The 17,429-nt window shown below is 37.8% G+C and overlaps 1 protein-coding gene across 2 annotated transcripts in view; it reads left to right on the top strand.

Annotated features, from left to right (window-relative positions):
• The window catches only part of csk (C-terminal Src kinase), a 32,668-nt gene extending 22,113 nt beyond the window's left edge, over positions 1-10,555 (top strand). For both annotated transcript variants that reach the window (XM_058397447.1, XM_058397448.1), the window contains exons 6-13: positions 2,680-2,773; positions 4,487-4,552; positions 4,975-5,074; positions 5,408-5,498; positions 6,376-6,449; positions 7,343-7,538; positions 8,313-8,399; positions 9,566-10,555. In XM_058397447.1, the coding sequence (XP_058253430.1) occupies positions 2,680-2,773; positions 4,487-4,552; positions 4,975-5,074; positions 5,408-5,498; positions 6,376-6,449; positions 7,343-7,538; positions 8,313-8,399; positions 9,566-9,748 (891 nt within the window). In that variant the 3' untranslated portion in view covers positions 9,749-10,555. The remainder of the gene's footprint in view (positions 1-2,679; positions 2,774-4,486; positions 4,553-4,974; positions 5,075-5,407; positions 5,499-6,375; positions 6,450-7,342; positions 7,539-8,312; positions 8,400-9,565) is intronic.
• The last annotated feature ends 6,874 nt before the right edge of the window (positions 10,556-17,429 follow it).

The following is a 17,429-nucleotide window of genomic DNA, read 5'->3' as shown; positions in this document are numbered from 1 at the left end:
TGGATGGATGGATTTTGTATCAAAAGAAAAGTTTTGTCTGCTTTATCAGAATAATCAGGATAATCATTATTTTTTATTTATATATTTTTTCCACTCCAAGCAATGGAGAAAAGCATGAAAGAACAGATTTTCAGCCACCTTTAAAATCAGTGTTGGCTGATTAACCTGTGGCTTGATTCACATTATAAATGATGTATAACTTAATTCTTTGTGACCATATGGACATTGTCTAAGTACTAAAGTACTTCCTCTCAGATTTGCTAGTCAGAATAGCTGAATTCCTAATGTGGCTTCTTTTAGTTCAGACATTAAATGTAAGCTGCTTAACGGACTTTCTCCTCTGTCACCACCTTTCTTTCTGTTTTTTTTTTTTTTTTTTAATGATGGTCACAGACAGGCTCAAAATAGCTAAAACAGGAAGCAGCCCACAACAGACCCAGCCGCAGAAGCAGAGAGAACTTCTGTGTGAGGCGTCCGGAAATACAGGGTTTTTTCTTTCTTTTTTTTTTCCCTCCAGTGTGTGAGTGTATACGCTGCTTCAAAAACACAGGAGGGAAGAAAAGTTTCATGTATTTAATTTCGTGATTATTATACTGTTCATGATTATTATACTGTTCATGATTATTATACTGTTATACCACTTATAGTTTATATTTAGTGTCAGAGTTACTTATTCCAGTTACTTTTCTGGGGGTGGGGTGGATCTGTCTTCCTGGTGTGTGCTGATTGGTTGAATAGGTTTGGACGAAGACACATTTGGTGACACAAAGCTCTAGCTTCCTGCTTTCTCTCTCTCTCTCTCTCTTTCTCTCCTCCCCCTCTCTCTCTCTTTTTCTCTCTCTCTCTCCCTGCTCTCTTTCTGTCTGTCTCTCTCTCTCTCTCTCTCTCTCTCTCTCCCTTTCTTTTGCTCTCTCTCCCCTCTCTGTCTCTCTCTCTCTCTCTGTCTATCTATCTATCTATCCCCCCTCTGTCTATCTCTCCCCCCTCTCTATCTCCCCCCCCTCTATCTATCTCTCTATCTCTCTCTGTCTCTCCTCTCTCTCTCTCCTTCTCTCTGTCTATCTATCTATCTCTCTCTCCTCTCTCTCTCTCTCTCTCTGTCTGTCTCTCTCTCTCTTTCTTTCACTCTCTCTCCCCCTCTCTCTCTCTCATTGTCTTAAGTAGATGGATTTAGAACCAAGCAACTATTTATTTATTTATTTATTTATTTATTTATCTATCTTTTGCTTTCAGTGTGAATTACAGCACCACTTATTCCGTCTATTAACCAAGACTGGAAATGGCTGTAAAAGGATGCTTTATTGATCTGTGTGTCCGGATTCAGCTAAATGTATCCTCCAGCAGTAAAGTTTGAATATCTCACCTCACAGGCTTGATGACCAGCAAGGTTGCTTCGCTGTGGAGTTTAGCGCTAGTCTGACTTTAGCCATCATTTGCATCACTAATGCATCATGTAATGCATGTGTGTGTGTATTGGATAGTGTGCCATTGAAGCTCTCTCTCGTACGTGGCTTTGCCTCACAGTTGCCTGTACTTCAGTTCCTGGAAAAGTTGATGAAAAGGAAGTGACAAAGAGAAAGGTCAGACATTGAAGAGGCATGATTGTTACACTTCTGTGGCAACAGTTGCACTACATGCTCTGTTCTAACCCGCAAAGATCTTTGACACTACGACTGTAAGGGTATTCTGTACGGGTGAATGTGTGTGTACTTTCAGGATGCAGGGTTAAACACTTTATCCTGGTAGTCAGCGTACATGCGGTGGAGTCTGAGAGCTCTAGTGAAAATGCTTCTGTGTTATTTTTCAGTTGTCTGGACAAAATGTATTACTGACTTGAGGAAAGAAGAGTATTTGTAATATTTACATGAGATTTTTAGTATGCGGTTCGAATTAATGAGCGCACTCAAGTTTGTCAAAATCGTATGATCCATTTTAGATCAAATGCATCGGCGTGTCATTTCAGTAGAAGAGATTAGATGTGGGGTTCGATCTGATCTTCGGTACCAAGCCGTTAACCTGCTCAGTATCACACACGGAATGAGCCGAATTGTGAAGATTAAATGTTCAAGATTCAGAATTCTAAAACTTTTGTGCACGAGACTGCCCTCTGTTGATGAACTGTTAACGTAGCAAACAAAGGAAACAGACGTTATTCGATTCAAGTCCATTTCTATTCAGTTTTATTTGTAGAGCGCGTTTAATTATGGACGTTGTCTCAAAGCAGCTTTACCAGACATTTAATAAAACGGAATAAACATTTTTAAAATGTTCTAAATGAATTTACCCCTAATGAACAAGCCTGAGGTAACACAGTCCCTCAGGGGGAAAAAAACTCCATGAGACAATATGAGGAAGAAACATTAAGAGGAACCAGCCTCAGTAGGGAAACTATCCTCATATAATCGAGTGATAAGTTTAGGTCAACATTTCTGAGTTCATTATTGATTTATCACTAATTCCCTCCTGCCCAAGCCTTCTAACGTCCTGAACACAGAAACCGACAGCCGCAACAGCAGTTCATAGACCATGGTCTCCTCGTGATTCTATCCACAGCAGTCCCATGGGGTTACATTACAGAAATGCTACAGGAAATGAACATGAATGCATTTTCACACCTTGCTGATGAAGGTGCAGTGAACTGCAAAGTGTGATAATGATGATGGTGATCTTTGTGTGCAGCACTACACAAAAGATGCGGACGGGCTTTGCACCAAACTCATCAAACCCAAGCTCATGGAGGGAACCGTGGCAGCGCAGGATGAGTTCTCCAGAAGTAAGAGCATACAGCCTCCATTCCTCTCGTATTATTTATTCGAAATTTTCCAGATGACCCCATACATTTGTAGAGTGTGCTACAAAGTGAGATATTAATGACCGTAATAATTATAAAGGAGCTGTAATTAAAGCAACATCTGGGAAGAGGTTTGCATCTCCTGTGCATTTTGAATGGCTGTTCAATTTGATTTCTTTTAAGTCGGCGCCTTTTCCTTTTAAGGCATCTGGATCTTATCTCAGGAACACCGGGTGTTTTTCCCCCACCTCCCAAGTGCAAAATCTCAAACCTCAAGCCCTTAATCAGCCATTATATATTACAAATAGCGAGAGAAATGTTGAAATAAATAACCATTTTGGAAAAATATCTCCTATAATAATCTAGACACGACTAAGTGGACAAACAGTGCAGCGTCGGCCACAGCGCACTGACCCATGGGTATTTAGTGAAGGGTGAAAAACCACAAAAATGTTGATATAGTAACACTCCCTTTTCTGTTAAACAGCTTTTTGCACTGTTCACACAACACATTTTATCAGCAAAAACCTGCACTGAAAGACTTATTCTGTTTAGGAAAACGTTTACCATTTTTATCACAAGTAAATTTAAAGAATCTTGAGGTTTTTTTTTTTTAAATATAAACTTATTCCCGTCTTGCACCCGGTGTTCCCCCGGGATTTAGCCGAGATGTAAACTAATTCCATTTTTAGGATATTAAAAGTGAAATGTAGATGAATGTAGTCTTTCCTCAGCACATTAAGCCACCATGTAAGGAAAAGCACTATATGGAGTGTTAGTCACCATCCTGACCTGTGTTATGTAATGGTTGTAAAGCCACTGCGGCAAATACAGATCTGTAGAAATCTCCTCTCTTCTATATTTCTGGCCGCTTAAAAATAATTGATTTCTGATACTGTGCATGACAAACTGCCCGATATTTCGTTTTATATTACATACACCAATCAGGCATAACATTATGAACACTCAGAGGTGAGGTGAATAAGACTGATGATCTCCTCATCATGGCACCTGTTAGTGGGTGGGATATATCAGGCAGCAAGTGAACATTTTGTCCTCAAAGTCGATGTGTTAGAAGCAGGAAAAATGGACAAGTGTAAGGATTTGAGCGAGTTTGACAAAGGGCCAAATTGTGATGTCTAGACGACTGGATCAGAGCATCTCCAAAACTGCAGCTCTTGTGGGGTGTTCCCGGATTGCAGTGGTCAGTATCTATCAAAAGTGGTCCAATGAAGGAACAGTGGTGAACCGGCGACAAGGTCATGGGCGGATAAGGCACATGGAGAGCGAAGGCTGGACCGTGTGATCCAATCCAACAGACGAGCTACTGTTGCTCAGATTGCTGAAGAAGTTAATGCTGGTTCTGATAAAGGTGCCAGAATACACAGTGCATGACGGATCAGGGCTGTTCTAGCAGCAAAAGGGGGATCAACACAATATTAGGCAGGTGGTCATAATGTTATGTCTGCTCGGTGTATCACCTGTATATTGATCTGTAAGATTTAATGGATAAAACAGACAGGTTAGGCTTCCTGCTTCTGTATCCACAATGCAAAGTAATGAGCTATGCATAGCACTACTTGCTACAAGAGTGCTTCTGTTGCATATAAAAAGGAAACACGCTAGGTTTCATAGCCGTGTTGTTTTGGTTCAATGCTGCTAGCCGTAGTCACACTTCCTGTTTCTGTTGCACAGGTGGCTGGGCTCTAAACCTCAAGGAACTGAAACTCATTCAGACAATTGGAAAGGGTGAATTTGGAGGTAGGTTTCACATTAGTCTAAAGGTGTTCTCTTGAAGCGTGTATATATATACAGCATTCTGTAAACATGGAAGCATTTTGTCTCTGTGGGACGTATCAGTGCTGCTGTAATGCAGAAGCTGTCCTTTGCTTATTTCTCATTTTACTGCTCCGTGGTGTTCTAAGATGACATTTCCTGTTCCGTCTTTCCTATGATGACTGCAAAGATTCCTCTTCTGATGATCTATCGTTTATCAGATATATTTATTATTCATCACGTCCTGGTCTGAATCTGATACGATGCTTGAACAGTTTTTGGGTGGGGGGGATAAAAAATAATCAAAATAAAATGCATACAGAGTATAATCTCTGAAAGATAAGACTGAAAAGAGCTCAAAGCATGACGCTAATCATCCAGTGAATGACGTGACCTGTTTTGCTCAGATGTCATGGTTGGCGATTACCGAGGCACGAAGGTAGCTGTGAAGTGCATCAAGCATGACGCCACAGCACAAGCCTTCATCGCAGAAGCCTCGGTCATGACGTAAGTTATCTGACTTTGATTACTCGCTGATGAAATTTCCATGTTAAAGTGGAAGCTTGATTTGTGACCTACAGAGAAATAGGCGGAGTCTAATACTTCGTAGTGAAATACTGTGGAGCATGTGGCAGGGTAGAAGCAGGGGTATGTGGAGTGCGACGAGAGGAGAGATGACGACGATTATATAAGTCATCCGTCCTTAAGGCGCACTGAGTGTTGACGTCCACTCAGCGGTTATTCCTGACCTTCTAAACTCGACTCCTGTGCTTTCGTGCTGCGATTATGGTGACTGAAATATTAAATCCGTGCCCTTTTCTTTTTGTTGTTCTTGTGTAGGCAAATGCGACACAATAACCTGGTGCAGCTGTTGGGAGTGATCGTGGAGGAGAAAGGCAGCTTGTTCATCGTAACAGAGTACATGGCTAAGGTCAGTTGCATGAACAGCATTTAACCGGCACTGGGAACACAACAGATCTCGAATCTGATTGGTCAGAAGGTGTTTCTTTAACAGGAGCTCAAACTGAAGCTTAGCTGGTCACAGGTTTATATTAAAGAGCTCGCTTTTTACAATTCAATGCTGAAAAACAAGATATTTAAAACCTATATTGATAGGACGAAGTTTTACGGAAGGAGACGTCAGTGTCCGTGCTTTGTACTGGGAGGAGAGGATTCAGGATCCGTCACTAGGTTCTCCGTGTGTCCGTCTGATGTTCTCAAGAATGAGTGGTTGAATGAAGGATTTATGTGGAATGATCACTGACCGTAGCAGGCAGATTTTGGGATCGAGCCCAGCAGGGTCAGGGTCATAGCAAGGTCAAATGGCTGGAGGTTTTTCTGCAATAGCTTCCTTCCTGTTTGTCATACTGAGATGCCTCTTACATGTTCATGTTAAGGATCTCCAGACTAAATTTCTGGCCATCTACAGAAAAATACATCTGCCTGTCCAATCAACTGTCCATCAGTCTGTCTGTCCATCAGTTGTAGGACAGCATGGTATTTTACATTTAAGGGGTTAGATGAGTAACATGCTGAATTTCACATGAACTCCCAGTACATTAGTATTGTTCTTATCTGGTTTCAGATGACACACACACACACACACACACACACACACACACATTTCTAAAGCTTTAAGGTTAACTGAATTATCTTCTGATGATTACAGTCATGTGTCTGTGCAACACTAGAGAATGGATTTTATTATGGTGAATCAAAAACGGTCACATTTTCTCCCTGGATCTTTAAAGTACAAACCTGAAGGATGGCTACACTAATGCAGGATGATTGTGTCTGTGTCTCTGTAGGGAAGCCTGGTAGACTATCTCCGCTCCAGAGGACGCTCCGTTATCGGAGGAGAGTGTTTGATCAAGTTCACTGTGTGAGTTTTTAGTCTAGTAAAAGTATGCTTGAGGAATTTTCCAGTGCTTTTCAACCCAACCCTTATCCATCACATCTGTAGCCTGCTTCATGAATTTCAACACACTGATGAATGTTGAGAATAGAAAACCGGTATTATTTTTATTATTTATAATAATTATTATTTTATTTTTGTGGTATGCATCCATAATCAGGCATTAACTAGGCATAAGCTTATTATTATTATTATTATTATTATTATTATTATTATTATTATTATTATTATTATTATTAATAATAGCAGATTAGATACATTTAAATGCAGCTCAGAGTGCTTTATTTTCTGAAATAAAGAAACAATAGTCAAAATAAATGACTAAAATGGGCAGATAATAAATAAATATAATAAATAAATAATAAAATAATAGCAGTGAATTAAATAAAGTATAGAAGTAGTTTTATAATGATTAAAGTAATATTAAAGAAATAAACAATATAAATGTCATGTAAACCTAAAATGTCTGGTCAAATGAAAGCAAACCATAAAAACTTGTTAAATATTTGCTATTTTTTAAAATCAGTGATAAATAAAGCCCCATAAAACCAAAATTCTGCTTCATTAGTCTCTAAGTTTCATATGTGAATGATGAAGAAAGTACCAACGTAAAGACTGATAAGTTCATTGCTGAATAAATCTCAAACATTTACTGACATCCTTTAATCTTTTAATTGAGTTTAGAGTAAACAGGATTTCAGGTCTGTGTTCTGTACAGAAAAACATGCGCTACAGATAAAGATTAGATTGAAAATGCAGGAAGAATGATGTGTGGTGTAATTCATTTGGATGAATTCAGTGACCGGTCATTGTAATGATTTTAACACTAGTTGGATTGAATGCTCTCTCTCTCTGTGCAGGGATGTGTGTGAGGCCATGGCCTATCTGGAGGCTAACAACTTCGTCCACAGAGATCTGGCAGCTCGGAACGTTTTAGTCTCGGAGGACAACATCGCTAAAGTCAGTGATTTCGGTTTGACCAAGGAGGCATCGTCCACTCAGGACACGGCGAAGCTGCCCATCAAATGGACGTCTCCTGAAGCCCTGAGAGAAAAGGTAGTGCAAGTGTGTGTGTGTGTCTATCCGTGTGTGTCTGTGTCACTCTGTGTGTCTCTGTCTGTGTGTGTGTCTGTAAGTACCCCTGTTTTTGTCTATCTGGAAGTGTCTGTAAGTACCCCTGTGTGTGTCTGTCTGGAAGTGTCTCTGTCTGTGTGTGTGTGTCTGTAAGTAACCCTGTGTGTGTCTATCTGGAAGTGTCTGTAAGTACCCCTGTGTGTGTCTGTCTGGAAGTGTCTCTGTCTGTGTGTGTGTGTCTGTAAGTACCCCTGTGTGTGTCTATCTGGAAGTGTCTGTAAGTACCCCTGTGTGTGTCTGTCTGGAAGTGTCTCTGTCTGTGTGTGTGTGTCTGTAAGTACCCCTGTGTGTGTCTATCTGGAAGTGTCTGTAAGTACCCCTGTGTGTGTCTGTCTGGAAGTGTCTCTGTCTGTGTGTGTGTCTGTAAGTACCCCGTGTGTCTCTGTCTGTGTGTCTCTGTCTGTGTGTGTCTGTAAGTACCCCTGTGTGTGTCTGTCTGGAAGTGTCTCTGTCTGTGTGTGTCTGTCTGTGTGTGTCTGTAAGTACCCCGTGTGTCTCTGTCTGTGTGTCTCTGTCTGTGTGTGTGTCTGTAAGTACCCCTGTGTGTCTGTCTGGAAGTACCACTGTGTGTGTCTGTAAGTACCCATGTGTGTCTGTGTGTCTCTGTGTCTGAATAGCCAGATAAATTGGAGACACCTGTCATGAAGATTGTAGCTAAATGTGTGTATCTGTGTGTGTGTGATGTGATGTGAACAGAAATTCTCCACTAAGTCAGATGTATGGAGTTATGGAATATTGCTCTGGGAGATCTACTCCTTTGGCCGTGTACCGTACCCAAGAATTGTGAGTATTCTATAATATTTGGTCCGGAATTTGTCCAGTAAAAAAATGTGTACTTGTTTTCTATGACTCTGTCAAAGGTAAAGCTACATATTTACACCACAGGAAAGTCTTCAGGCCTTAAAGCCTTGCAATTTCTCAATAACATAATGAACTGCATTAACCTCAAGAGAGAGATAAAGTGAGAGAGAGCTTGGTACTGCTGTAGCACAACTTATTTCACAGATCGTCTACAGCATTAAGTGTAACTTCATAACTTTATACACAGGGTTTCATTCTTTCAAAAATGTAAAAATAAATTGTTAATGCATCATACTGTTATTGATTATTTATATTAATCAATATTCTAAAAATTGGGTATAACTAAAAAAAAAATCTGTAAGTTGCAATTCCTGCACTCGCAACACATGGTAGTGTCCAGCAGGGGGCAGAGTAGTCCACATTTCTGTCTGTTGCGAGCTTTAGATAGATAGATAGATAGATAGATAGATAGATAGATAGATAGATAGATAGATAGATAGATAGATAGATAGAAACTTTATTCATCCTAAAGGGAAATTCAGTTTCCAGCAGTATCCACAAACACAGGTAATAGATAAAATAGGAAGGAATATAACAAAAATACTAAAATACCCAAATTAGGGTACAAAAAATATATCACATAACAAAATATAAAATATTACAAAATATAGCAGAAAAATACTTAAATACCCAAATTAGGGTACAAAAATATATCAAATAACAAAATATAAAATATTACAAAATATAGCAGAAAAATACTAAAATACCCAAATTAGGGTACAAAAATATATCAAATAACAAAATATAAAATATTACAAAATATAGCAGAAAAATACTAAAATACCCAAATTAGGGTACAAAAATATATCAAATAACAAAATATAAAATATTACAAAATATAGCAGAAAAATACTAAAATACCCAAATTAGGGTACAAAAATATATCAAATAACAAAATATAAAATATTACAAAATATAGCACAATATAACAAAATATAGCAGAAAAATACTAAATACAGTATGTATTTATTTATTTATTTATTTATTTATTCATTTATTCATTCATTTATTCATTCATACACTTGTTTATATTTGTAAACCTCAAACGAATTTAATTGCACAAATTAACTTACCTTAAAATGTCTCAGCCTCTGAAAGACGTGGTGCCACGTGTGGAAAAGGGTTATAAGATGGACGCCCCAGACGGCTGCCCCCCCGCCGTGTACGACGTCATGAAGCAGTGCTGGACTTTGGAGCCGGCGATGCGGCCCAGCTTCAAAGCGCTGAGAGAGAACCTGCAGCTCATCCTAGATAAAGAGCTCTACCTGTGAGAGCCAGGACGCGGAGACGGACTAACTCTGAGTGAGAGAGCGAGGGCACGGAGGGCTGTACCGAACTGAACACAAACACACACACTCTCAGAACAGCACTCCGTCATCACACACTTGAAAAAGAAGAGAAATTATATAATAAGTATGGCCAATTTGTTTTACCGATCCCCGATTTGTTTTTTTGTTTTTTTCTTTTTGTTCCTTTTCTTTTGCTGTGCCTTCATGATTTGTTTTATAGAATCAGAGAGGCTGGCCTTCTCTTGTTCATTTGTCTTTAAAATAATAATAATAATAATAATAATAATAATAATTTAACTGTCTCCAGCCTCTTATGACCGACCTGTTTGTCTTTTATCATTCATTCACCGTCTTGCCGTCTTCTCCTCACTTTGCTAAGTCACGCTCCCACAGCGCAGGTTCCTCTTTAAGCCGCATGTTCACGTGACCGTGGGTCTGTGTGGATGTGCAAGCGTTGGTCTGTGGGCTCTCCTCTGTGGACGCTGTGTTTCCCCGGAGCACTGGACTCTCTTCCCTGTTACTGAGCTGTTGCTGTTAAAAAAATGTTTAGTTTTTATTATTCAGTGATCACGTTTTTTTTTAATGTCTTTCATTTGGTTGGAAAAAAAAAAGGGTCTCATTCTTAACCCTGGGAAAGCCTCAACTTGAAACGTGTGAATTCACAAAGGGGGAGGGATTTGCTGATTTACATTTTTGATCCATATGGGGGGGATTTTGTATGTAAACTGTAAGAAGACAATGGAGAAAGGAAATATAAAGTTGAAAATATAACGTTGTCTGACTGTATAAGAGTCTGAGGTTTTTATCTTTATAACAATTCTGTATTATTATTATTATTATTATTATTATTGTCTGAGGTTTTCATTTTAATAACAGTTGCACTTAGTAATAGATATTTAAACTCGTAAACTTTTACTTGGTCTGCACTGAGCAGGTAAAGGAACAATAGAAGATGATATGGTTTTATAACAATATAACTATTTGGTAAAAATGTAGTGTCCTTTGGAGGATTTGAGCGGTGTGTTAACATCATACTAGCACCTGGGTCTAAACTAACAAGAGCTTGGGTCTTACACTCTCTCTCTCTCTCTCTCTGTCTCTCTCTCCCTCTCTCTCTCTCTCTGGTTCTCTCTCTCTCTCACTCTCTCCCTCAGTCTGTCTTTCTGTTTCTCTCTCTCTCTGTTTCTCTCTCAATCTCTCTCTCTCTTTCTCTGTCTGTTTCTCTCTCTCTCTCTCTCTCTCTCTCTCTCTCTCTCTCTCTCTCTGTCTCTGGTTGTCTCTCTCTCTCTCTCTCTCTCCCTCCCTCTCTCTCTCTGTCGGTCTCTCCCTCAGTCTGTCTTTCTGTTTCTCTCTCTCTCTGTTTCTCTCTCAATCTCTCTCTCTCTTTCTCTGTCTGTTTCTCTCTGTCTGGTTCTCTCTCTCTCTCTCTGTCTCTGGTTGTGTCTCTCTGTCTCTCTCTCCCTCTGTCTCTCTCCCTCCCTCTCTCTCTCTGTCTCTGGTTCTCTCTCTCTCTCACTCTCTCTCTCTGTCGGTCTATCCCTCAGTCTGTCTTTCTGTTTCTCTCTCTCTCTCTGTTTCTCTCTCAATCTCTCTCTCTCTGTCTCTGGTTGTCTCTCTCTCTCTCTCTCTCTCTCTCTCTCTCTCTCTCTCTCTCTCTCTCTGTCTCTGGTTGTCTCTCTCTCTCTCTCTCTCTCTCTCTCTCTCCCCCCAAACTCTGTCCTGTTACTGGCTGAACAAACTTGGAATATGAAATACCTTTTGTGATTGGTTAACCGTATCAGCCAATGAAAATTGAGTGGGACTTCAACCGAATGGACTGAATTTTATATATAAATAAATAAATAAATAGATAGAGGAACAATTGACCTCATACTTAACAATGAGATTATTTAAATTCTAAGATGATACAATCATTTTTACCCATTTCAATTTATTTATCTGCCACTTTGTTTGTTTGGGTTTTTTTTTTAAATAATAATAATTATTCAATTCCATTTTGCAGACAGGCGCTAAAATAAATTGTGCTTTAAAGTCTCTATCCATGAATACGTTAACACTGGTTCAATAGGTTACAGACTTAGGATACTATTAGCCTAAATCTGAGTTGTTTTTAAATATGTACAACATTTAACAATACATAAAACCAGGGAAAAATAAGAGCTAGTTAGTCAGTCAGTGACTTTGTACATGCATCTAGGGGACGTTTCTTCCACCACCTTGGTGCCAGAACAGAGAAGAGTCTAGATGTATACCTACCTCTTCCCCTGAGAGATGGTGGGACCAGTGGGGCAGTGCTAGTGGATCTGAGGGAGCGAGGAGCAGTGTGCTACTGGAAAAATTGCACCTAGGAAGTTAATAAAGGTTATGTAAGCTCATATTTATAAATCTTATACATTTTCCAAAACCTGATCTTCAAGTCATGGTTGTTATCTGTGCCTCCTGTGTCACAGACTTCCCTTTCAAAATGCAGAGTTCTCGTTTTCCTGCCTTTCTCCTCTGCTATGCATAGAACACCGTACACCTGATAGGACATTGCAGTAACTCTACCCTGAGAAGGAGAGAAGAGAAGCGATGATGCTGCAGTCTGGATGCAATCTAAACCTTTATATCTGTCCGTCCCTGATTCTGCTCTAGGGCAACAACAAAATGTGCTACATCTGAGAAATGAGTTCCAGATAAAATACACATTTTTGTTTACTATGCTAGGATATGAAATGGATAAGTATTTTATTTATTTATTTATTTTATTCCGTTCCGAACGGTCCACCTCCGCTAGCTTAAAGGTGTTTCAGGCTTCGGTGAGATTTTGTCATCTTAGTGTAATCCACTTCTCCAGGCCCAAGATTTATGGTCGGAATCCATGTTTCATAATCAGTGTCTGGGACGGTGGAGAATCGGCTCATGAATAAGGTTTTGTTTAATGAGCCGAGATGTGCGTCAGAGAAAACGGCGCAGCTTCCGCCTCAGGCTCTCGGTTTGGAGCTGTATGTCAGAGAACATGCTAAACGGTGACACCATGGAAAAGTCTCTGAGAGATTTGCTTCACTGCTGTGCTCCTCAGCACCGAAGTGAGAACCACAAAAACACTCCACTCGAACCATTTTTGACCGATTTAGCCTAGAATATTCAAGTAGATGTTCTGGTCTAATGTGTTTTTAAAGTCTGGGTGTGAGAGGAGAACCTTACAAAAGTGTTTCTACGTAAAGAACCTTTTAGGAAGGGTATATACACTATATTGCCAAAAGTTTTGGGACACCCCTCCAAATCATCGAATTCGGGGGTTGGGCTCGGCCCCTTAGTTCCAGTGAAAGGAACTCTTAATGCTTCAGCTTCATACCAAGACATTTTGGACAATTTCATGCTCCCAACTTTGTGGGAACAGTTTGGGGATGACCCCTTCCAGTTCCAACATGACTGCACACCAGTGACCAAAGCAAGGTCCATAAAGACATGGATGAGCGAGTTTGGTGTGGAGGAACTTCACAGAGTCCGGACCTCAACCTGATAGAACACCATTGGGATGAATTAGAGCCAGACCTTCTCGTCCAACGTCAGTGCCTGACCTCATAAATGAAATGCACTTCTAGAGGAATGGTCAAAAATTCCCTTAAACACACTCCTAAACCTTGTGGAATTTTTTCCCAGAAGAGTTGAAGCTGTTATAGCTGCAAAGGGTGGGCCAACTCTATATTAAATTCATGTGCATGTAAAGGCCAACATCCCAGTTTTGGCATTGCTGGAACAGGAAGGGGTCATCCCCAAACTGTTCCCACAATGTTGGGAGAATGAAATTGTCCAAAATGTCTTGGTTTGAAGCTGAAGCATTAAGAGTTCCTTTCACTGGAACTAACAACTTCTGGCAATATAGTGTATGTGTGTTTGGACCTGGTGATGAAATGCTGACTGGACCTCAGGTTATGGTAAGATGATATAAAATTAATCAACTTCTGACCAATCAATGACCAAAGTGTAATAATTTGATTCATGAAATAATTAAAGTATCAGGCTCAGACAACATTCACAGTTCTTAAATATTTTTAACATAGAATAACTATAACAGATCCTTGAAGATCAAGTTCTTCAAAATTTCTAGGATAAAAAAAGTTATAAATATGAGTTAGGTAGGCTTTTTTAATCTACAGAATTAACATTATGGAAATGTTTATGTTTACGTTTGAGGCAGCTGTGGGCGTGGTTTGGAGGGAGCATGCAGTGAGGATTAAAAAAAATCCCTTCCTAAACAAATTAACACACAGCTTACTTATGGGAACATATGAGCTCTCTCTCTCTCTCTCTCTCTCTCTCTCTCTGTGTGTGTGTGTGTGTGTGTGCATCTGTCAAAGGAGTGTGAACTGAAAGAACGTCAGAAAGATCGCACATACGAGTTGAACGCACACAAACACCACCACAATGTCGTAGTTACGGGTGGGAAACGTAATTACGAGTGGGATTTTCTTTGAGCCCCAACTTGGGGGCGTGTCACTAAGGAAAAATGGTGGGATTAATGGACTCAGTGTCTGTAGTTGACTGTAAATTTGATGAAATTATGTGTTTGATGAATAAAGTGTTTATTCGTCTCAGAAGATGATTTTGGGTTATTATGTTTTTTTTTTTTTAATTAATGCAGCAAGTTATTGAAATACAATCAAATTTAAAAAATAAAGTTTACATACATAAAGCATTATATACATACATAAAGCATTATATACATACATATTACATTATATACATACATATTACATTACATACATACATAAAGCATTATATACATACATAAAGCATTATATACATACATATTACATTATATACATACATAAAGCATTATATACATACATAAAGCATTATATACATACATATTACATTATATACATACATAAAGCATTATATACATACATAAAGCATTATATACATACATATTACATTATATACATACATAAAGCATTATATACATACATAAAGCATTATATACATACATATTACATTATATACATACATAAAGCATTATATACATACATAAAGCATTATATACATACATATTACATTATATACATACATATTACATTACATACATACATAAAGCATTATATACATACATATTACATTATATACATACATATTACATTACATACATACATATTACATTACATACATACATAAAGCATTATATACATACATATTACATTATATACATACATAAAGCATTATATACATACATATTACATTATATACATACATAAAGCATTATATACATACATATTACATTATATACATACATAAAGCATTATATACATACATAAAGCATTATATACATACATATTACATTATATACATACATATTACATTATATACATACATAAAGCATTATATACATACATATTACATTATATACATACATATTACATTACATACATACATAAAGCATTATATACATACATATTACATTATATACATACATAAAGCATTATATACATACATATTACATTATATACATACATAAAGCATTATATACATACATAAAGCATTATATACATACATATTACATTATATACATACATATTACATTATATACATACATAAAGCATTATATACATACATATTACATTATATACATACATATTACATTACATACATACATAAAGCATTATATACATACATATTACATTATATACATACATATTACATTATATACATACATAAAGCATTATATACATACATATTACATTATATACATACATATTACATTATATACATACATAAAGCATTATATACATACATATTACATTATATACATACATAAAGCATTATATACATACATATTACATTATATACATACATAAAGCATTATATACATATTACATTATATACATACATAAAGCTTTATATACATACATATTACATTATATACATACATAAAGCATTATATACATACATATTACATTATATACATACATATTACATTATATACATACATAAAGCATTATATACATACATATTACATTATATACATACATATTACATTATATACATACATAAAGCAGTAGATTTAGAAAAAAAAAACTTTTCTGTATTTTTGTCGTTAGTTAAGAGGAGGCACATCTCCAGGAAGCTCGTGCAATCTCACTCTCCCAGCTGTTATTCGCTGTCACAACAGTTCTTCAGCAAAAAGAAAAAGAAAAAAAAGAATTTGCTGATTTCTGTGTGTGTGTGTGTGTGTTGGCAATTCGAGGTGCAAGCTAGCTTGCTTAACTGTGTTGAGAATGACGGTGGAAACTAGACAACACCATTGCCCATGTGAATATTTCTCTCAGTAGTGTTGGTTTAATTCCTCTGAAAATCCTCCACACAACTACAATTACATTTAGCATCAGCTGCTGAACGATCCCCCACGCTCTCTGACAGCATGTGTGCACACTTCAGGAATTCTTATAGTGATATACCAGAGGGACACCACAATGAGTGAATCGTTTCCATGTAATCTTCACTTAAACATGATGAAGCTGTAAGAAAATAAATTGACAAGTGTTCAGGAAACACTCTCTCTCTCCTGACTAAGAGTTACTATCTAATGAAAAATATTCAAGACAAACATTCGAGTACTAAGCAGCAAGCTAATTATTCGGTGCTGAACAACGCTCAGGGCTGATAGACTTTATTTCAGCTGGCGGCGTGTCTTCGTGTGCGGATGTGTTAGCATGAATCTGCATCGATTAACACTCCTTTACACTCCTCAGAAATGAGCGAGTTGTTCAGGCAGGCATTATGTAAATGTGTCTATTCCTGCATGTTCTTTATTAGCTGAGCATTATGTAATGATTAGCTTCATAGAGACATGAATAATAGCTGTGTGTGTGTGTGTGTGTTTGTGTTTGCACAGCTAAATGCAAATTAGAGCTTAGTTTTTCACGTAGCTATAAAACAGGAAAACACACAAGCAATGCAATGGGAAAAAAAAAATTCTAGTCAGCAAGATGCTTTTGAATAAATTGCAAAACAAACACTGATTACAGAAAGCCTCGAGGGGAGCGAATGCAACAAACCTGAAATGAACACAAATGCAGAATATATAATGCGTTTAATAAGTGTCGTGGAGGTCTATAAGTGTTGGGATACAATCTTCAGGGCAGAACGGGGACTCACTGCTCTTTCACAGCAAATCCATCAGCGGGTCCATATGAGCTTAGAGATTTGCCTTCCAAAACAGAACAGATTCATATTCATATCATCCACATCCATGTCGTAGAAACACACTACATTAGAGTACTTTATTAATCCCTGAGGGGACATTTTCGTGTCACAGCAAGACACAACACGAGAACAGGAAGAACTAAGACTTAATAGTTCACAAGGCAATAACTCATTATATATCACAAGTAAGAAAGAATGCATATACGTAAACAAAACATACACACACATTACCTTTTCCCATTATTTAGTTATTATTTTTTACGGATTAAGTCTGAGATTAATGTACAGATTAACCCTATAGAAATAGTACAGGCTGTAATAATAAGAAACTCTAGATTAGACATGTGTGATAAAGTGGGAGAGAGAGTGAGAGAGAGAGAGAGAGAGAGAGTGAGAGACAGACAGACAGCAAACAGACAGACAGAGAGAACAGGGTGGATTCATAAAAAGAAAATGAGAGAGAGAGAGACAGACAGAC

Source organism: Hemibagrus wyckioides, linkage group LG08 (assembly GCF_019097595.1).
Source record: "Hemibagrus wyckioides isolate EC202008001 linkage group LG08, SWU_Hwy_1.0, whole genome shotgun sequence".
NCBI lineage: Eukaryota > Metazoa > Chordata > Actinopteri > Siluriformes > Bagridae > Hemibagrus > Hemibagrus wyckioides.
The sequence above is the reverse complement of the archived record's forward strand: the minus strand, read 5'-3'. Positions and strand labels throughout refer to the sequence as shown.